Source organism: Cryptotermes secundus, unplaced genomic scaffold, assembly GCF_002891405.2.
Source record: "Cryptotermes secundus unplaced genomic scaffold, Csec_1.0 scaffold70, whole genome shotgun sequence".
NCBI lineage: Eukaryota > Metazoa > Arthropoda > Insecta > Blattodea > Kalotermitidae > Cryptotermes > Cryptotermes secundus.
Genome location: NW_019734964.1, coordinates 240,478 through 263,459, shown reverse-complemented (window position 1 = coordinate 263,459; position 22,982 = coordinate 240,478). Strand labels below are relative to the sequence as shown.

Here is a 22,982-nt window from a genome sequence, read left to right as displayed (position 1 = left end):
TCATTTCATCTAGACTTTCACATAACGGTCTGCTGAGTCTTGTCTTGGTCTAGTGACTGTTGAATAGATGACGAAAAGAAAGTAATTGTCAGAAGTGTCTGTTTTACAGCAAGAAAAAATGTTACAGGTTTTATCATACTTTGTGTATCATGGACCACCGTGCTCTTATTGTTCAGGCTGTGATGTAGTTATGATCCAATAAATTTATATTTCATGACCACTTGTTATGAAATGAAATGTTTTCTTTTCTGTTAGCTTGCAAATGTATAAACATAACTGTCACAGATTTTTGTAAATGACTTGCACCTAAAACTAAAGAAAAATGAAGCAGAACTATTTAGATTGGGGTTTACATTTATATATATATATATATTCCTTTTTGCCACTGCATGTATGTATTCACCATCAATTTACCTTCCCTTCAACCTTGAAAATAATGTTTTCACATGGTACTAGGTGGTTGTAATACAATCAAAACTTTGTTATTCCCTCTGTAAATGCAGGCCTTCTTGAAAGTTCCTTCATGGGACTTGATTATACTTGAAGTTTATTCTAAGTGAGGTTTTACTGTTCATAGTTTTTTTTAAGTCTTTGTTAGACAGATGTCTGGGGTTTCTTTTTGTGGGTGTTCTGAAAAGTCACCCAATCAGAACTGCCAATTATAAGTAGATTTTCATTTCAGTTATGCTGTTGATTCAACTTCCATCACCAGATATTTGTTGTCTAACTAAATTTTGTCATGGGATGACATCCCGTCATCTGAACATAGCCCCATGCACAGCCCAGGGCTAGTTCGGAGTTACAGAAAATACTATTATTCTAGGAATCTGTAAATAACTCCTATGGGCCAGTTAATCTAACTGGACTTAATGTTGTTTCCTTCAGTGTATGACCATTTGAATAACAGTGCATTATCATCTTTTCATCATTTTTGCTTGTCTTGTAATAGAAATATAAGATAAAGGAATTAATTCAGTGATATGACAAATGGTTAGACCTCTTTATGATGTATCCTGATTGTTTTGTTATTAGGATGCCATTGTTAGTGAGAGTGGGACAAGTGATGCTTTGAATCAACATTACATGAATGCACTCCGGAAATATGAAGCAGTAAAAGACGAATATGATTCATTAAGGAAACGCTATGATGATTTGATCTCTTCTCACACATCAGCAGTGAACAAACTGGAACTAGCACAAGTATGTTTCCTTTGTTATTTTCACTTCAGCTAACAATTTTGTGCATATTCTTTCATAAGAAATTTATAATTAATGAAGTGGTCAGTAAATTTGTTGCTTTCACAGAATCTGAAGGTTCATTACCATGGTCAGAAAAGACTGCCTATCCTGAACCAGTTGAATTCAGGTTATGGCATCACAGTCTAATTTCATGATATCATATGCCTTACAGTTGTTCTCTGCTTTTGAGTTTTTCCAACCAATATTTTGTATGTATTTTTATCTCTCCAGTTTATGTTTTATGCCATGTCTATCCTATTCTCCTTAATTTACATTGTATGAGTGTATGAATTCTTGATTTAGTAATTAAAAATGAGGTCTAAGTGGCCTTAATACATCCCAGTTTCTTTTTCTGTACAACCACAAAGTACGAGAGAATGTTATCCTTGCTAATTTATTCTGTAACATTCTTTGCAGGAAGAAGTGTCCCGCTTGAAGAAACAGTGTGATGAGGTAGCACAAGAGCGCAATTCAGCTATTCGGGAACGTAACGGCTTGAAGCAGCAATGCACTTCTGCAATACGTCAGTGGGATATTGCTCTTCGTGAAAGGAATGAATACAGAGAAGCTCTTGCTAAAGTGCAGCAACAGCATGAAGAAGCAGTGAAAGAAATAAATCAGGCTATGGCTGTAAGAATGAAGGCAAGCAAGGACCTGAAGAGGTTGACAGAAGAGAGAAATGCTGCAATGCAGGAATACTCACTCATCATGAGTGAGAGAGATACAGTGCATAAGGAAATGGAAAAGTTGTCTGATGATCTTACACAGGCTTTTAAGAAAAATAAAACATTAGAAGTTGAGAACAAAGATTTTGTTGAAGAGGTAAATTTACATTCAGTTTTGATATATGTGATCCAGGATAACTCATTTAATATAGTGACTGGGCTACAGTCACATTGATTGAGGAATAGGGGTTCAATTCCCAGCATGGACAAGAGACTTTTCTCATCTCAACAATGTCCTAACTGGCTCTGTTGGCCCATCTGGCCTCCCATCCATTGGGTATGGGGGCCTCTTGTCTTGGAGGATGGGTGATAGCATTTAGGATATGAAGCTCACCAGTCACCTCCTACTTGTGCTCAGCTTAAGAATGCATGGAGCTATATCTACATTTCCTTATATGTTTTCATTGTATCTGACTTAATTAAGCACAGTGACAGCTTTTCCTTTATTTCTGTTTTTGTTTATAAGAGATGTCAAAAGAACTTAGCCTCATGCCATCATTTGCCTCAAAACAAAATTATCTGTAATGAATTCCAAATTATTTTTTGAATGTAAGTAACAAAATTTTCTTTTTCTGAGGTAGCAAAATGTGGTACATAAATGACTTTTCATAAATTTGTTAAGGAACATTTCCTGTGATAGGTGTTTGCAGTTATGCAGTTCAGGAATCTAATAGGCTGTGTCTCTTAACGCAGCTGGAGTTACAAATCGAGTGGTGATTCGGGGGAGGGGGGTTATAGTATCTCATATACAGTAGTCCAAAGCTTGTATGAGAGTAATGTTGTGGCTTTGATTTTGGAAAAAGCATAGCTTAATATTATATCTGTAACGTGTCTAGCATATGGTCAGTATTTGATCTAATTTGTCTGCTGTAATTTTCCATGTTTCATTAAAATGTGATTCTCTGTGTAAGAGGCACAAGAATTTTTGGTGTTTAAAATTATGAGAAGTAGTTTGAATAATGCTAAATTATACATCTTTTATAGTATACAGAATTAGGAAAATTATAAAGGTATTGACTTATTAAATGCTGGATATAAATTCTGTTTTCTATTTCTGTTAGAGATAAACAGAATAAGAAAATAAAATGGGAGAAGTATAAATTTATTCTGAGAAGGAAGATCTGCTGTGTTAGTGTTTCTCATCAAAAAGTAGAGAAATCAAATTCATAGTGCTAATAAATTTTTTGCTGAGAGGTTAAGGTGCCCCGCCCTGCAATAGCCAGAGGTTATGCAGGAGGTGACTGTGTGTACAACAACCACAGCATAATAAAAAGTACAGAACTACTGTATTATTTTGCTCATGTATGAGATGAATTATAATGGTGAGAGGTACAGTTTCCTCTCACAACATTATTGCTTTCTTTCCATTGAAAGGTTCTTGACTGTATTGTTATTGCTATTGAGTCATATTTATAAGTGTCATACATTGCTATAATCAGTTAACTGATTATATTACCTTTTGTAAAAATTCCAGTTAATTTGTTTCTGTTAACTTTATCAAAAGCAAACTTTAGCAAATAGCAAATTGCAAAGCTTTTCTGCTATTTGTGGCTGAACAGATCCATCTGTCCAAGTCTGAAGATCTACAATACTCAGTATACTGTTTTAATATTATAGCTGCAGATTTTTACATGGGTATGAATACTGAAGAAAGAAATTATGGCTTTAAGAAGAACAGAACCAATTACAAACAAAATCTGCTTTGATGGTAGGATATTGGAACAAATTAATACTTTCAATTATCTGAGATATATATCCTATGGAGGGGAAAAGGATCTGATTGTAAAAACTGTAAATATTGTCAAACTGCTAGGAATTATAAAATCAGATCTTTGAGCTGTCATGAGGTCCAAGCCTACAGAAATGCAAATTTATGACATTCTTCCAGCTAGACCATTATGGTCTTATGGTATTGAGCCGTTAACAATAAGAACTCCATTTTACACCATGGTGGCTCAGATTTGATCCCAGGTCAGGTCATATGGGATTTGCGGTGGACAAAGTGGCACAGGGATGGATTTTCTCCGAGCACTGGGAATGCTGATTATTATTCCATCAGTTTTGCATTCATTAATTATACAGTTCCAGTGATCCCAACATTAAATTTCCTTCATTTATAAGATCTTGCCATCTAGTGAAAAGGGAAAAGTGATGAAGCAGTACCTCTACTTCCTTGTATCCCTTCATGGTGTGGTGCTTAATTAAATACAGGGACAACTTAACCTTAGTAGTTGAATTCACTGCTCCCAAAGGAAACTTAAATGTTGGTGTCATGGTATGCATCTTGTATAATATAAACTTCGTTGATTAACTGCAATTGGTGAAGCATTCCCAAATGAGTAATTCACTGAGCCGAGAGGTGGTTAGAGCTAATATGCTCTAGACTGAAATAGTAATTTAATAATTGCAGTTTAGAAGTGACTGTACGATACTATTTTTCAGTGCATTTTGCTTCTGCCATTTTAATACTTTACAATCAGTTGTATACAAAAATTCATAATGTTATTTTCTTGTGTATTAATTTTTGCAGTTTTACATTCATGTTACTATCTTTGTTACAGAAAAAAGCTCTTTCATATCAGATCGAAACTTTGAAACGAGAAATTGCATCTGCACTTCATGATCGTGATAAAGCACTAAAGGAATGTAATGATTTGAGGGAGAAGTTTGGTGAATACACAGCAAAAGAAGAATCCACTCGAGAAGGCTTGAAGTCTAGATTGGATTATAATTCTTACAGCAGGGAACGGTATGTAATATAATGAACTTGTAAATCTTAACTTCCTTACTCTGTAACCAACCAGGTTCTAGGTCAGAGAAATGTGATACTGTGCTTCCTGGTCAGTATGAGATAGTATATTCCTCTGAAACATTAGTATTGACCCACCAGACTGCACATAGGCATAAACCAGAAGACCACAATACAAGCCTACATCTAGTGTAGTAATTGTTGGAGAAATAAGCTTGCAGACAGTATTTTAAGAACTTCATGCTAATATGGTATTCTTGAGTTTGCATCTACATTTGTGTTTTATCTGGCCTAGAAAACTGAGATTAACAGGCAAGGGAATCCATTGCACTGATCATGCGACACCCTTTATCTGCAGAAGTTGGTACTAACTTCGCTGACAAGCAGCAGTCACTTGGTTGGCATAGTTCGCTTGTGGGCTAAAGGCCACGGAGAAATTTGTGTTTTATACAAAAGGGGAGATTTCATTTTTGCATAATCATCTGTGTTACATAAATCATTTTATTTGCCAATGAATGTAGTAATATAGTATAGTAGTGAATATGTTTCTGTGCGTACAATATTCTTTTGGGAGTTAAAAGTGCTTAAAATATATAAAGATTTATTCATTATCTAATTCACATTTATTTCCATGTAAGATATTTTAGTAAGTTGGTCTTTTAAAAATGTTCCTAATAGGGACTTTTTTTCAGTTTCTGTGATATATTGAGCATCAGTAATAGTTTAAAATATAGGTCTATGTATTTCTCACAGAAAGTTTGAATATTTCTCTTAAATATGTATTATCTTACTCTCTAGTGATAACTCAAGAGAAGATCAAACAGAAGTTTTAAAAAGCACCAGAGATATGTATGGAAAATATCAAAAAGAAAGAATGGATAATCTGGATCAGGCAAACCAAGAGATTGACAGGTTACGAAAGCAGCTGGATAAATTGCAAGTAGAGCTTCAAGGTAAATATTAACAAAAAGGAAAATCAGAGTTTGGTATTAAGAGTGAAGTCATAAGATGATCACTCCTGTTTAAATGCTAGTGTCAGAGCTACTTTGGAAATGTTGCTAGTTTCTGACGTTTTCCCAAAAAATGGAAAGAGACATAGTTCACTTGAAAGGTTCCGTTGCATGTATATTGTTGCCTTCAGATTCTGAAATCTTTTTCAGTTTTTGATGGAATTTTACATAGTTTATCCTTTTTTTTATTGCTAGTGGGGTGGGACTAAGTCTCTTGTACTGTGGCCACTTCTGGCCTATTGTACCAGCCCCAGATGATAGGTGAGGGTGATTGTGGAGTAATTGGTTGAATGAAGATTGGCAGGAAAACTGAAGTACTCGGAGAAAACCTGTCCCAGCGCCACTTTGTCCACCACAATTCCCACTTGATCAAACCCGGGCTGTCGTGGAGGGAAGCCAGCGACTAACCACTTGAGCTATGGCGCGGCCTGAGTTTATCCTTAATAAGCATTATTACAAAATATTAATATAGACTTTGTTATTTGGCACTGCTAGTATGTTCTCATTACGCTGAAAGTTCCTTCACTCTAAGAAAATTGAACATAAATTTTATTTAATTATGGTATGGTAATGATCAGGCTCATAAAAATGTAATAACAAAAGTATGTATTTTTTATTTTTGTTACATGTAATTTATTGTAGGAGATTGGGTTGGTAGAATATATTGATAGCCACTGGCTAACGTAACATTCCTTGTATATTTTGATTAACTTTTGACAGTTATTGTTACAACCTCATAAACAGTACTACTGCTATTTTCTGAAACTGGTATTGCAACTTGGTTTCTTTTGTGCTAACTTGTGTTCATAAATTAATGACCTTAGCCATCATCAAGCATATAATTATGACACTAAAGGTTGAATTTCAGTAGCATCAGCATACCAGGCATCATGATGCAGTTGTTAGCCTTCCTGCATCATATTCTCAGAATTTACATTTCAAATCTTGAAAATTGAACTGGCTGTCCTGATTTCCGTCTCCATGCTTTCCCCTAGTTCATCTGAATAAATGCTGAGGTAGTATGCCTGTGTTGAAGTAAGTTTTCTCCATGTCCTTCTGCATTCAGCAGTCATAGTCATGCTGTCATTTAGTATTCAGTGCTGTACTGATAATGGAATCACAATTGAGAAACAACAAAGTTTTTATCACATCCCAGTGTTTTTATTTGTAAGATTTATTGTGTTAACTATATGGTGAAAACAATATTTTTCCCTACAATTTAAGGGACATTATGAACTGTACATTTTATATGACTGAGTCTGCCCCAATACCCGGTTGTCTGGAACACGAGAGAATTAGGAAGAAGTTTAACTGAAACTTTTGTTGTTCTTATTACAGAGGCAACTCAAGAAGCTGAAGTTTCAAAGCGACGGAGAGATTGGGCATTCAGCGAGAGAGATAAGATTGTATTAGAAAGAGAGAGCATTCGTACTCTTTGTGACAGGTTGAGGAAGGAGCGTGACCGAGCAGTGTCTGACCTAGCAGAGGCACTTAGGGACTCTGATGATATCAAGAAACAGCGGAATGAAGCTTCAAAAGAACTCAAAGACCTCAAGTATATTTATTTAAGTAATGTTTATTTGTAACTTCAGTGTAATGTGTTTACTGTTAAATTATATAATTTGAGATTTCTCTTTAGGGAAAAGATGGAAGCTGAACAGGAAAAGGAAACAAGAATGCAACAGTTTCGTACTGTGGGTCACAATCATAGTCATGACTCTGCTATCGATGCTGATCTCCAGGAGTGGGAGACAGAAATACTGGATATTGATTTGGTGAGGAAAAACATGGAATTTTATCATCATCATCATCATCATCAGTAATCTGTCAGAAGACAGGTCCACAGTCTCTTCCAAAACAATTCCTCCACTTAATGCGATCTAGAGCTTTCTCCTTCAAATGACAGTATCCTCTTCTGTCCCCAAGGTCATCCAGCATCTTCTTACGTCTTCTTCCTCGTCTTCTTGTCACTTCTATCCGCCCATCTATCTTTCCTTCGATAACTTCTTTTAGAAGGCAGTTTCTGCGTAAAACATGACCAATCCAATTAGCCTTCCGTTTTCTTATTTCATGTAGGATATTCCTCTGCTCATTGACTCTAATTAACACTTCTTCATTTCTCACATAATCGGTCCAACTGATCTTCTCCATCCTTCTCCAACACCACATTTCAAAACTTTCCAGATGTTTCTGATCTACTGCCCTAAGTGTCCATGTTTCAGCCCCATACAGAGCTATGCTCCAAATGTAGCATTTCACTAGTTTCTTCCTGAAATTTAAGTCCAATTTGCTGGTAAATTAAATTAATTTTCACAACAATACTATAATGTGACTTCTTATTATCCACAGAGTTCAGTTATTTATGCAGCATCTTTCCTGCACTCCCCTGAATGTATAAGATTGATTGTGTCATGATGACCTCTCTCTCTTGAGATTGATTGTGTCATGATATATGGACTTCTCTGTTTCTAGAGTGGGCTTGCTTCTGATGATGATCTTGGTTTTGATTTGGTTGGTGGAAGGGATGACCCCCACTATCCTAATGATAGTGGTATTTATGTATCCTCAGTCACCAAAGGCAGTGTAGCAGATGGCAAACTGAAGTAAGTTGAGACAGTCCAGCAATACTTTGGCTTTTGTTGGCCTTATCCAGGAGTTTCTGCTTCTAGGGAAAAAATTTGTTTGGAGTCTGTCCTCGTTAAAATTAAATATAGGTTCATACAGTTTCAGTGCACATTAGTAACTATGGGGACATGCAGTAGCATAGGTGGTGGAGGCAATATGCTACAAGTTGGAAGGTAGTGGGTTCGATTCCCGTTGAGGTCATTGGATTTTTTAGTTGACCTAATCCTTCCATCTGCACTGTGGCCCTGGGGTCAACTCAGTCTCTAACAGAAATGAGTACCAGGAGTCTTCCTGAGGGTAAAGGGTATCTGGCGCGTAAGGCTGACAACCTCACCACCATTTGTGAGCCGATTGTCTAGAAGATGTGGGAGGCTCGGCGTCTCAACCGTATGGGCCTCCACAGCCTGTTACAGTAATAGCTTTCCCTTTTTTTACGTTAGTAACTGTGCTCCCTGGTATCATCAAGAACTTCATTCGTAGTACCGTAGTATTTCATTAGTTTGAGGTTTTCAAGCCCTGTACTTAAATGGACTCAGAATTTATTGTGATTAAAAAAAAATGTTTAATTTGCGTTATGATATTTGATAGCAGTGTTAATTCAGATTTGTTTGGTAAGGTATTTATGGATACAGTTTCTGAATGTTCTTTGTTTTGCTTTGGAAGCTGATTCTAGAAATGTAATGCTTCCATTAATCTTCTCAACTCCCCACCTCAGTGCCTTTACTGTATGTAAAATAATTGGTACCGATTTCTGTTTGGTGTTTTCATTGTCATAGCTATTGTGAAATTTAATTTTTAGTTTGACACAATTTGGCCACCTGAAGAGTACTTTAAGAGTTTTCGCATAAATGTTTTGAGTGTGTAGTGTACAAAGAACGAAAGGAATACATGTTGAATGTTATATATAAAAATATATTGATAGTGTGATGTCTTTGTTTTATGCCATTTGTGACATAATTGTGATATGCTGTTCACTTTTTGAGCTTGTTTAATAATCATACTTTGCTATAGAAGGAAAAGGTGAAAAAGGTGGCAGTACTGTGTACTGCTGTGTAAGCAAGACATAGAGTAGCATTTGGTATATTTAATTACAGACCCAATGACTGTATCAGCCGGGTGAACAATTTGGATTGTAGCAATGTTAGCAAGAGAATGGTTTTGGAAACAGTACGTTCAGGTGGTGGCGTAGCCAACATGGTTGTTCGGAGGCGTCGGATGGGTGGGCGCTGCCTCTATACCACACAGGTATACTAAACCAGTCATATCTTTATGTTGTAACTGTTAATATATTAGTGTAAGATGTGTTAAGTTTATAGGTATATGCAGTACGACTCTTAAACATATTTTTAAGGAAAAGAATTTTATTTCCAAATGGAGAAACCCCTTATGGATAGGAGAAGTCCTAGTGTTTTATATAAATTAACTGAAGTGGTATTGCGTTCATTTTTGTAGGGGGTGCTAAATAAAGGAAGTTCGTTTCAGTTTTATGTCAGTAACAGCTATAAAATGATGAATGATGATTGGTTAATGACCATTTGGTAACAGCAGTACACGTTCACTTTCCTCATGGAACTTTCTGAATGTATACTTTAATTTATGTACATTATTGAAATGTTTTTTTTTTCTTTTACATTTACAGTGATTCTATTTATATATAAACATAGACTGTTTATGAATCATGTGCTGTCACAAAATTAAGTACAGGGTAACCACATCTTTTATCACAAATGGCCAGTGACCTGATGTGATTTAATGAAACTGTAGCAGTTTGACATACATATGCAACTTAGTTTTGCTTGTGATAATGCAGAAACTAAGACTAAATAATTAAAATAAATGCAAGCCTCTTCAAATGAAAATATTAGCAAAACGTAGAAAGGAAAATAACATTGTATTTGAATGGCATTTTCAGCAAATATGAGGGTACACTAGAAATGACAAGCCTATATTGGGGTTTCACTGTAGCTGGTAAATTATGTGGAATTCTTTGTATACTTGGAGGTGCTGTGCTTAGATGATGCATATATTTTTCAGTTACACCTGAATGTTAGTGAACATGGTCTGACTCTTGAAACTGGAATCTACATTTGCAAAATCAATCCAGGCTCATTAGCTGCAAAGGAAGGGAACATGGCAGTGGGGGATAGAGTTCTTAGTGTAAGTAGGAAAGTTCTGTTCATCTTGTTCAACTTTTAATAGTCAGTCTCTCTGAAATGTAAAACCAACACTTAATAAATGTTGTACTATTTTGTTCTTCTAGATTAATAACAAACCCATGGATGGACTGAAAAGTGCCAGAGAAGCAATGGCAATAATGGATGAATCATGTGACATCTTAACCATAACAACTCTTAAAGGATCTGTGTCTCCAATCAATTCAAATTCCAGTTGTCAGATTGTTACATCTGAAGAAGAGAGAGGATGTTTCAGTAGCACAAATTCCACGTCAAAACCGGTAAAGAAAACGAGCCAGAGAATGGTGAACAGTTGCTCACAGACTGATGATGAGAGATTGCTAGGTGTGAACAGTCATGGTGCAGCTGAGGAATTTGTTGACAAAAGATACTTGAGCAGTGCTTTTGGGGTAAATGAACGTGCTGTATACAAAGTAAGCAAGTCAACAATGGAGAAGCAAAGCAACTCTGGCGCATGGGATATGATACGAGAGAAAATTGACATTGTTCGAGGGCGACGGCATTCTAAAGAAAGGAACCGTGAGAGCGCAGATGAGAAGAAACATCATCGGAACTCTTCACCAAACACATTTGAACAGGAAAGAGATGATGCAATTGCTGAACTGGACTCTGTGATTGAAAGCTATCATCGCAAAACCAGTGGAAGTGGTCTCAAACGTAGTAGGAGGCGGGGGAAAGAACTGGAAAAAAATGGTGGTACTTGGCCAAAAGCTCGTAATGGCCCTGTGATAGAGCATGGTACAGGCACCATCTTGCATCCTAGAAAACACAAGGAGAGGTTACCTCTTTCTGAATTGATAAATAACCCTCCAAAGTACCCTCCTGACACAGTTCATTACTGTTCTGGTGGCAGTTCAGAACAACCTTCCCGGCCTATTAATATAGCTCATGATCGGGCAGTGTCATGCTCTGCAGCATACAAAGCTCAGGATTCAAATTCCGTTATGCATTTCAACAAATCAGGAGGGTTGCTTTGTATTCAGAAATCTTTCACTCCAACTCCATTCAAGGACCTAATGTGTGAGAACAAATCTAACACTGAGTTTAATAGGGACAGGGAACGGGACAGGTTGAGTGTCCTTGCACCTTCTGATGCTAGTATTGACTTTTCTGTCAAGTCTGGGAACATTGGAAAGGAGGTGCTGGAGTACTATGCAAAGAAGAAAAGCAGCAAATATCCCCCTAGTGACAGTGAGAGCAACATCAGTCCAATGGAATCACTGATGCCATCACTGCCTTCACACAGCCGTATCCACTCGCAGCTGTACGGAGTTCCTGCCACCGTACATCCATCCTTGGTGAGGTCACTGCCCCACTATCCCTTCGCTCCATTTCACTTAGCACACCCTCACCCACATCCACATTCGGATTCAATGACCACTGCTTTGCCAGCACGGTACCCTTCCCCAACACACCTTCCATCCTCCCAGAGTGGAGAGTCCATTGGCTTACCGGACTCAAGATCCTACTGCTTTGAACCACCATACAGCCCGACTCCACAGGTGCGTTTCTGTGTAATACCCCAGAGCTTGAAATTCAAAGTAGTAAAACCTGGATATAATGTGGGATACAAAACACATATGTTGAATGATATTTCATTTAAAGCTAATCACAGGGTACAGAAGGGTACAGTAACCATCCGTAAATGAATAACCTTAATGTCTGGTACACTTGCCATTGTTCCATTGGAAAATGTTAGAAGTCCTCTAGTATTACTAACTAAAGTATGAACTGAAATTTCAGCCCCTTGCATTCCGTTGTTGAATGGTACTTGGAACGCAAAGATATGGGAAATGTGAGCACTGGACTTCAAAGTGTTTTGTCAGTTCATTTGTTTTAAAAAAATGTAGCAGTTGAGAATTGGGTTATGTTTCAGAGAAGCATCAAATTTTGAACATACCTTAATATTAAATTCTTGTAAATGGAATTTTTAAGCAGGACTCTCCCAAGTTTGATGTATCTTGCAAATTTTCTTTTTGCTGTGAAAAAAGATAAATCTATCCCTGTAACAGGCCATGGAGGCCTATAGGGTTGTGAGACGTCAAGGCTTGTACATTTTCTAGACAATCTGCTCACAGATGGTGGTGAGGTTGTCAGCCTTTTGCACTGGCTGCACATTTAGTTAGTTAGTTATTGGAGAGGGTGGGTTTCCCCATGTAATGAGACCTGTATTGGTCCATTGTGCTTCCCTCTATGATTTCTACCAGTCTCTATATCCTACCGATACTGGTGCTTAACATCAGTCCTGCCCAGCCAGCAAGACCGGCTCTACTAGCTGAGAGGTATCTATAATGCTTCCCCCATCTACCAGAGGTATTAGAGACTGCTGTTGGGCGGGAAATGTCCATTAATTTGGCTCAGTGACCTCCTTTGGAGATATGAGGTTCTTTTACGTGCCGTAAAGCTACGACATGGGCCCCATGGCTTAAAAGTCCCTCCCAGAGGACTTGTTCCCTGAATTTTTCTGCCCTTAAAAATTCAACAACCTCCGCCGGGTATTTGAACCCACATACTACGAGTCATGAGGTGGGAACGTTACCTCTAGACTACGGAGGCCGCTGGCTGCACATTTACCCTCTGGAAGATTGCTGGTACTCATTTCTGTTAGAGGTTGAGTTGGCCCCAGGGCCATAGTAGGGCTGGAAGGGTTCAATCAACTGAAAAATTTAGTGACATCAGGAATTGAACCTGCAACCTTCCAGCCTGTAGCATATTGCCTGGATACTGTACCACACTGTAACTTCCATTGCAATAACAGTTTTCCCTTGTTTGTAATATAGAGAATTGTATGTTTATCTGTTGAATCCATTGCTCCATTACAAAGGGGACAACAACTACCAACTACATAATTTATTTGTTTTAATATTCTACATGTATAGAACTTTTTGCCTTCTCATCTGCTGTTATAGAACTGAGGGTGTATGAGAACAGGTGCTGATTAGAATATTTGACCCAAAAAGAATGAATTTCTAGGAGGTTGGAGAAAATTGCATAATGAGGAATTTCACTACTTGTACTCTTCACCAGAACTAGAATGATCAAATCAAGGAGGATGAACTGGGCAGGCATACATGGGAGAGCTGAGGAATGCATATAGGATTTTGTTGGGAAGGCCAGAGGGAAGATACTTGTACTACTAATAAGACTTAGAGGTAGGTGGGGGGTTAAAATTGAAATTGATCTTAGAGAGATGGCGGTGGGATGATATGGACTGGATTGATCTGGCTCAGGATAGGGACCAGTGGAGGGCTTTTGTGTGCATGGTAATGAACTCTTGGGTTCCATAAATGTTGGAAAGTTCTTGAGTAGCTGCACAATTGGCAGCTCCTAAAGAAGGGCTCAGCTCCATGAAGTTAGTTACGGCTCTTCTAAACATCTTAATTAACCTTCACATTCCATAAAATACTGGGACTTTCTTGAAAAGCGGAGTGGCTCTTGACTTCTCAAGAAGGACCAGACTCCATGGAGTGAGTAGTTCATTTAAATAATACAAGAACCTTATCGAAAGGTAGGATTAGGATCAGTAGTTGCTCTCATGTGTTACCAGTAAATGTAGAACATCAGGTTATCATATCCATTTTACCAGAAATTTGCTAGATTGAATGAAATTTGAATAAGAGCTCATAAGGCCACCTATCCTGTTGTGCAGACTTGCAGGGTACCTACTACAAATCTTGTTTCATTATTATCATACACTATTCTGTATTTCATCATCCTGTTGCAATCTTTAATTAAACGTCTATGTATCTACAGTCCATCAACAATGCAGTGATTGTTTATTCACCATTTAACACTTAACACAACATGTTTCAGCCACAGATGGCCATCTTCAGGTGTCTAAATGCTTGCAAACTGTTACAGTGCTCTGTTGTGCACTAAAACCACGTGTTGCAGTCCACATAAAAATAACATAATTAATTATTTATGTTATTTTTATGTGGACTGCAACACACGGTTTTAGCGCACAACAGAGCATTGTAACAGTTTGCAAGCATTAAGACACCTGAAGATGACCATCTGTGGCCAAAACATGTTGTGTTAAGTGTTAAATGGTGAATAAACAATTGTTACATTGTTGATGGGCTGTAGATACATAGACATTTTATTATCATACATAGATAATATGAGTATATGACAAACTGTTCAGTGCAGTATAAGTCACAGGTTAATGTGTGGACTTGTGCTCAGTTGGTCATATATTTGAATTCTGGTCAAGTCACTTGTATATACAGTATATTACAAATTCTTATTGTTGTTATCATTTATAAGAACTCTGACATTGAAATATTTATATATATGATCAATGGTTCCAAGGTAAAGAATATTAACACATTGCGGACCGGTGGTTTAAACATTTAAATGACCCTGGGGGCCGACGTTTTTAAACCTACTACCCTAACTTGTGCACTGTTCATTTTAAAAATTAATATAAAATCTCCTAATTAATTTTATGAACTGAAATTTTTTGAGAACACTTACCAGAGCTGCTAGAAGTGCTTGCGCATGTGATATCTCTGGAATCATTCCCCTTTGTGAAGAGGCATTATGCAGAAGTTGCACATTTACGCAGTTCTACTCTTCTTCTTTTGCTCTGCACACACACGGCACTGCCTAGAAGGGTGTTTCTTCTTGCAATATTCACTCTTCACAATTTTCACGAGAATATGTTTCCGCATATCACCCGAGAGTCGGCCAGGGGGGTCTACTTGAGGCCTCTGGTGGGTGCGAACAGATGCCCCCGCTGCACTACGTCTGTGTCTGACGCAGGTACTGCCGCCACCGTGACGTCAGTAGCCCAAGCTTTTGCCGGTTTCAACAGAAATGCTTTGTATTTCAGAGTAGAATTTCTGTTCACCTTTTTGAAAACTGTAAATGAATTGAAAATTGCACAGTTTGTAAGCCACAGTGCAACTTTCTTCGTCCATTTTACTGTTTTCCTAGGTAGGGAATAATAGGCCAAGAACTGGTCGGCCCTATCAACTCCTTTCATGAACATATTATACTCGGAAATACAAAGAGGCTTCTTTACTTGCCCGTGTCGTCTTTGAACATCGACCATGCTCGAATTGTGAATAGTGGAAACCATATTCACAACGCGAGTATCCCTCCAGGACTGAAGAAGAATGTCCTCCTTCCTCCTGAATGCGGTGTCGCCACGTTTCAGGCGTTTACATTCCTCTTTCAGATCTGGAGGGAGGCCTCTGTTCACCCTAATTGTACCACAAATACGTACTTTCCTTGAAAGTAGGTATTGCTGTCCCGACACTCGCACTTTCAAGGGAGCTCTCACTTTCACTTGAAACACTTTGGGCAGCCCTGTGGCCCCCGTCACGGTCACTGTCACTGATAATGGCCTCGCTATCAGAAGATGAAGCAGTTGGCAAATCTGATAGCTCATCGGAGAACATATCTAATATTTCCTGTCCTCCGAAAGATCGCAAATGCTTTCGTCTCTGAGCCATGTTGAACTGGTAGCTGCGTGGTTGATACGTGCAAGCTTGGATTAGAACAAAGTCAATTTTGTTTAGGTTGTGACAGGAAATGACTCTGGTCGAGTTACTAGATAAGGCAGCAATCATTCCCGAGGTCATCTACGCAGTAGTTACGATTCAACGAAGCCACACAGCGATATATAGCGTTTTGCAACATAACGTGACCGTAGAGGGCCATATGGCCCGCCCGGTCCGCAACGCTTGGAAACATAGAGGGCCATATGGCCCCTCCGGTCCGCAATGTGTTAAGAAAAAATGTTGTTTCCATCCTGCTATTGGAGGATGTGTATGTGTACCATAGAAACTTTCTTGTTAATCCTGTTATAACCAGGTTTTACTGGGGTTTTCCATTTACTTTTTTGATTTTTATTATTTTGGTCAGTGTGCTGTTTGGCCTGAGTATTAATTGTAGTGTAATTTTCTTATAGAACTTTCATCACTCACACTCCCCCTCAGTTGATCTTCACTATCATCACAAACCACGGCCCATGTTACCAGCTCATTCTCATCCTGGTTATCGTGGTAATGAGGAGATCCTCTCTGTTGGTTATCACAGCTATGAAGGGGGAACATTTCCCCGCAAAAAAGAAAATCAGCGTATCAGGTGAGGTTTTGAAAGTTACTTGTTATTACAATATATATATATATATATAATATATATATGTATATAATACAGTATTCAGTACTTTGATTTAAGCTGAAAATGTCTACAGAAACATCCCTTTCTAAGACCAGATTGGTCTTCTAATAGGAGGTCTTCATTAGCGTGCCAAGGCGTGCATTCATTACCTTAGTGTATAGTTTTATATGTATATGAACATATATTTAGGAAATATATTTAGAGATGGGAGCAGCTGAGTGTCTTTTTTCTGTCATTCTCCAAGTATAGAGTTATTTGGCCCATTTTTAAAAATTTCTTTTACTAGAAGTCTGCAGTATATCCAGTATTACAACTTTTTGTATTTGCTTATATGTTTCGGTTTATAGAATAAAATTTCACCAAGATTAATTAGTACAGTACTTAACAGTAATGATATTATTTGTGGATAAATTTTCTATCTGCCGGCAGGCCACTAAGTTGCCAGTCTGCAGGATCCTATAGTGAAATTACAAGTACTCAACAAGTGGATGATTTTAACATATTGTGAAGGTGAATCATATACCTTTTAATTAATGTAAAGAAACAATCATGTTTCCATGCTTGTTTTCACATTTATGTTGACCGGCACATTAACTATACACAGAACACACACACACACCATACACTGCACAAAAAATTGGACTGAAGGACATTCCACATTTTGTTCAAAAGACATGCAGTAAAACCTCCATGTGGTAATTATTATTTATGGGAGTTATTGTGGAGTGGCTCTAGACCAGTGGTTCTCAAGCAAATATTTCTTATGGTCTCATTTGAAAGTTAGAAAGAGTTATGAAACTTAAACATGTAACTTCTTGTATATAAAACAAATCCTATAAGGAAGATTGTTATTAACTTACAGTTTACAGCAAAGTTTGAGGAAATTGTGGTTACTGCAGCTTACTAAATACATACATGCTCACAGGATGTTCTTCCACAACTGACTGAAAAAGATTTTTGACCTTCAGTTCATTGTGGTACTTATTTTTCAAGAAATGAAAATGGTGGGCTGCAGCCGTGTAGCATAGACCCGCAGCATCCACCTAAAAATATTGAATTTACAGAAGATGTGAAGAAAATTCATGTCAGGAGCAGAAAAATATTTTCAACAGAAACATACTTGCTAGTCTTGCTGATAACTGATGACTGCATATGGCCATGGTTGCAGCATTTGAGAATCGCTGTTATAGACTATATTACAGCAAAATCTGCATTTGGTGCTTCATTGGAAGACAGCAGACTTGAACACCAAATTGTTGGAAATTTATCTGTGAGATAGAGATGCTTCCACAGTACGTTATGTTGTTTCGCACCTGTACCTCTGTTTCCTAGAAGTTTTGATAAACTTGTTCAAATATAGAGGTTTTACTGCTTTTGAGTATAAGTTTTTCATTGTAGATAAGGTTCTTAATAGAATTCTACATTTGAGGACCATTGTTGACTGAAAAGACAAAGTGTAGATGAAAATACTTAGAATAGTGAAGTTCTTGTTGTCGTTAGATGCCAGCACATCTGCATATTTTGTGCTGTCTATTATAGTGTTTCAGCTGGTGAGTAAATACCCAGATTTCAATGTAGATTGATGAAATTTAAGAGAAGAGATTGCACTTTGTAGAGAAATATAGTAGCTTAGTGGTGTTTGCACAAGTATGAATCATGCTGCATTGTATTAATGATGCTTATGTCATGAATTATGCATCCATCATAGAATGAATAGAGAAGAATTCCTGGTAAGATAAAATATATGTAACTTTTTTATATTTGAATGCAGTACAGTGTTACCTTTACCTATGACTTTCTGGACTTATGGTTCCATTAAGATTCAATAGAGTTCTAACAGATCTCGTTGGTTATAAGGTGATCCACAAGGAAACAAAAAGGCCAGCAATCCAGTTCATGTTAGACTGCTTCTTTAGAAAGCCTAAGACTGACCCACTCACCACTCTTACTGCATCCTCATCCATTCCTTCCAAAATCTTCCATAACCAGAGTTTCCCTCTGTGAATTTGACCTGGTGCTGGATATGTTGTATTTTTATTAAATGTGAGTTCTTTTGTTTATAAAATTAGTAAATGCTGTGATAGCTTAAATTGCAATTCTTAATGATCCATAGTAAAATATAAATTAACTTTAATATAAGTAATTAATGTTTTATTTTGAATACTTTTTTGTTTTGTTGGAGTTGAGGTAGCTCAATTTGTACAGTGACAGGCTATGAGCTTGACAGCCAGGGTTCAATTCCCATCAAGGGCAAGATTTTTCTCTTCTCCACAGCATTCAGACCAGCTCTGGGGCCCACCCAGCCTCCTGTCTGGTGGGTACGGGGTGCCATTTCCTTGGAGGTAAAGCAGCTGGGACGTGAAACTGACCATTCACTCCATCTAGTGCTGAGATAAAAAATGGTGTATCTCCACTTAACCTTATGTCTTCATGGCACTGGGCAACCTTTTGATTTTGTAATGAAAACCATGGAATTATTTACAGTGTGATATGGGGTAAAATATTGAAAAAGGGCCAGAGCCTTGAGCTCCAGAAATATAACCCCGTATGTCCCATGTTATAACAAATTTGACTTGCAACACATTAAGTCATTAGTCTGAATTATGACTGTATTTTAATTTGCCTGCATAATAAAGAGGCCAAAAAAATAGTAAAAATCATGGCTGGCAAGTATGAAATTATGAAATTACTTTATGTGTGATATATTTTCTAGTAAAATGCCGAGGCACTAGAAAGGTTTTGTTATTTATAAATAATAAAGTAACCTAGCTCTGCTAATGAGGTATGGAAGTTTGAAATTTGCTTTTATCTTACCAGGTTGTAGTTAAATAGAAACATTTGCTTATACATGCATGTGCATAAATGTGTCCAAGACCATAAGTAGGTTTGAATTTTATGGAATCAATTTAAAATCTTGGTTGGGAAAGTACAGTCAGGATGCCCAGTAAACCCAGAATTGATACAGTGTGAAGTTGAAGAATCTTTCTGCCAAACACAGCAGGATGTCGTACCAGCGGCTCAGTTTCTTCTTGGAAAACATAGTGGTAAAAACTTTCTTACTTTGTTCTGAGTTCCTACTTTTTGTAAATTATTTGTCAGAGGGCTTAAGAAATACTTCTCTCCCCTCCCCCACTTGGTTCACCCATGTGCTGGGACGTCATTTCTTTCTAGAAATATAAGCACATGTGATAACTATAGTATTTATTGTGAAAGAAGGAGGCAGTATTATACAGTATGCCACACAGTAATATTTTGAGATAGCATATTTGTTGTTGCTTTTGTCCCACTCTCTGTGATCCCCATCTCAATGAGTCGTTCAATGTGATAAGTGCCTGAGGTTCTGTCTGGAAAGGGAAAATACATACAAACTATGTTTATTGGCCATCATTTCATTAATTGACTAGTGTAAATGGGAAAGTTTATTGTTCTTAGCTGGAACATTAGCTATCAAATTATCCTGTACTTCTAAGAACAGCTGCAATGCTTTAATATTTACTTTCATAATTGTCACATGTTAACCAGATGCAAGGAAATTCATTGGCTGACTGGCCAATGTCAAATGATAAATATTGACTCACGAGCTCTGTGAAGGCCATTGTTATGTATCAGCTGCATGTTCTTACTTTTAAAATAGCCAGTGTGAACTTGAAGAATCAGGCAAACACACAGTACATCACAACATATTGTATAGCTCAATTTCTCTACAGTTCAAAACTATAACATTGTTTGAGTACATATTTATATACTATTTTGACTGAAGTTAATGACAGTATTGATGGTAGCTTGAATCTATTTTTCCCATCAAAATGAAGGAAGAGTTTTATTTTGTGAATGTGTGACCATGGGATCCAGCTGCTGGCAGTGTTCCATTTGTCACTGTTTCAGTACATGGTAACACTTTTGGCTATAATTAAATGTTTATAGTTAGATTTAACTGCCATAGATGACTTTAAGCCTCTTCTATTGGATATGTAATTTATTTTGCTGCCACTTTAGACTCCAGTGATTTACATATCAGTGAGCCATGGAAGAAATAGTCATACTGTATATTCAGAATTTTCTCATATAACTTGTATTTAGTCTGTGGGGGAGGAAAAGTGTTAAACAGCCATAATAAGGCATGAAAATAAAGTAGTCCAGGAAATGGACTGGACTTAGTTCTGCAATCAGTTAGTTAGAACTGTGAGATGGGCTTATCTGCATAAAGAGTAAAAAACCAGTGCCTTTATGTGAAGAATTTTCAGGTGTTATTTTCAGTTTGCAGTCACACTTCTCATCATTCCTGAGGAACTTCATTGATATGTTAAAGCATTCGTCTCTTCCTATTATTTGAATAGTATATGTTTCAGCCCAACTGGCTATCATTAGGTGTGCAAGTTATAGAGGAAATATAGGAGACGAACTTCGTCTTAAGTGCAACAATTTAATTGTAGTTCTTTCTTCTTCCCTTCCTCCACACTACATGTTTCGGCCCTAAATGGCCATCATCAGGTGTGTATTCTTACGTAGCTGCTACACTGCCTGTAGTTTAAAATTTAAAATCATCAGTCTTTCCAATTGTGTGTATGTATGTATAAAATCTTTGTTAACCTACACGCATCAATTTGATTTCTAAAATTGGCACTTTTTTAAAACTTCAATTCAAATTAAAGTGTCTATAAATTTTCTGTTCTTTTTCTTTTTCCAAATTTTTAAAAATTAAAATTTTCTCGGGGTACACACCCTATGTCTATAGTGCTGCAGCGGCTACTTCTTGTTTTATCCCTGTTCAGGTATTGTTCTGTGTAGGCTCTCTCTGTGTGTGTCGCTGCTTATCTTTAATACGTCTTATTAAATGTAGCAGTGGGGAAATACAGTTTGTACACCTAATGATGGCCATTTTGGCTGAAACATGTAGTGTTTGAATAATAGGAAGAGATGAATGCTTTTGAAGTGTGAATTTTAATACACTGGTGAAGTTCACAGTAATGGTGTGAAGTGTAAGTGTTAATTTAGAATACACATTGCAAGAGGATGCTGCAGTATGGTATAATGTTATTTGCCATATTTTCTGCCCAGAATACTTCAGTTAACAGATTTGAAAACCAGAGCTCCTATTGAACATGTTTTCTAATCTTCAGGCATCCTAATTCACATAACTTCTGATATACTTTTATTCACACCATTTATTTCCTCAGACTCATTTCCATTTAATGAATTAAAATGTGTATGGGAAATTATGACAGTATATCTACCATAGATATTATGTGGTGTCAGTTGATAGTGGTAAAGGTGACCATGAATTGTAAGGGATATGTTGCTGGTAATGGCTCTTTTTTTTATGGTACTGTTCCGGGATTTGCCTGGATGAACCGAGGGAAATGTTAACAAATCTAAAATACTTATAAACAGGCCATGATAACATCTATCAAATTCTTCCCAGTATCCCATTTATAGGCATTCTGTCATTTCTCTTTCAGTACTATGTAATAATTGCTGTTGAACTGGCATGTTAAATCATTTACAAAACAAACAGGAAAATAGTAACAGATGAATATGTGAGGATATTTTGCTATTCAGATGTGATGGCAGGTGGCTGTAAGTTGTGTGGTAGTAAGGATTTTCAAATTATGAGAGTTAAAGCAGTAAGCATACTTTAGTCTTTGGTACTTCTGCTGTCTCCTTGTTCTCATGTCTTAGTATAATGTTTTGTAAAAATGAAGTACTTGTGATTGTTGTTTTTGTTTTAATGATATTGTACTTCTTTTTTAATTTGAAGATTGAGGACCTGATTATCAGAATTTGCATAAATGAAAGACATATTTAGTTTGTAAGGATTTTTAAATATATGAAGCAAAGTATACAGAATAATAGAGCTGTGCACAGTGTTGCCAACTTGTAGGAAACCACTGCTGTTTTTAGCATTGCCATACATGGCAAATTCAAATGGAAGATCTTGCAACATCACAGTTTTGTAGCCCTGTTTATCTCGGTGCAACAGACCTTTACTTGTTCGCCATGTTGAATTTAAATTTTGAGTAGTGGAAGATCATAAATATATGTAAATTTGGTGTTTGTGTGAGTTTTGTTTCTGTATCATTGAAATATTGTTGGTGTTTTTCTTTTCCGTTAGAATCCCCTCCAACCCAAGTGTGACCAGTAAGAGTAGCACTGGTAAAATATCCACAGGGAGCATTGAGAGGACATCAGATCGAGGGAGCCCAATGCCAACATTTCATGTGGAAGTGCTAAGTCCTGGACACAGGGAAAACAAACGCAATTCTGTACCAGACTACTGCTTTTCACAGAAGTGAGTGTAACATACCAG

The 22,982-nt window shown here is 37.2% G+C and overlaps 1 protein-coding gene across 3 annotated transcripts in view; it reads left to right on the top strand.

The window, feature by feature from the left end:
• Positions 1 to 22,982, top strand: part of LOC111868996 (disks large homolog 5) — a 50,059-nt gene that overhangs the window by 6,917 nt on the left and 20,160 nt on the right. For 2 of the 3 annotated variants that reach the window (XM_023860154.2, XM_023860152.2), the window contains exons 6-17: positions 1,033 to 1,200; positions 1,657 to 2,061; positions 4,526 to 4,713; positions 5,512 to 5,666; positions 7,062 to 7,278; positions 7,363 to 7,498; positions 8,196 to 8,326; positions 9,443 to 9,593; positions 10,383 to 10,505; positions 10,609 to 12,045; positions 16,464 to 16,639; positions 22,788 to 22,964. In XM_023860154.2, coding sequence (XP_023715922.1) covers positions 1,033 to 1,200; positions 1,657 to 2,061; positions 4,526 to 4,713; positions 5,512 to 5,666; positions 7,062 to 7,278; positions 7,363 to 7,498; positions 8,196 to 8,326; positions 9,443 to 9,593; positions 10,383 to 10,505; positions 10,609 to 12,045; positions 16,464 to 16,639; positions 22,788 to 22,964 — 3,464 coding nt within the window. The remainder of the gene's footprint in view (positions 1 to 1,032; positions 1,201 to 1,656; positions 2,062 to 4,525; positions 4,714 to 5,511; positions 5,667 to 7,061; positions 7,279 to 7,362; positions 7,499 to 8,195; positions 8,327 to 9,442; positions 9,594 to 10,382; positions 10,506 to 10,608; positions 12,046 to 16,463; positions 16,640 to 22,787; positions 22,965 to 22,982) is intronic. The other variant, XM_023860155.2, reaches the window with a different exon arrangement.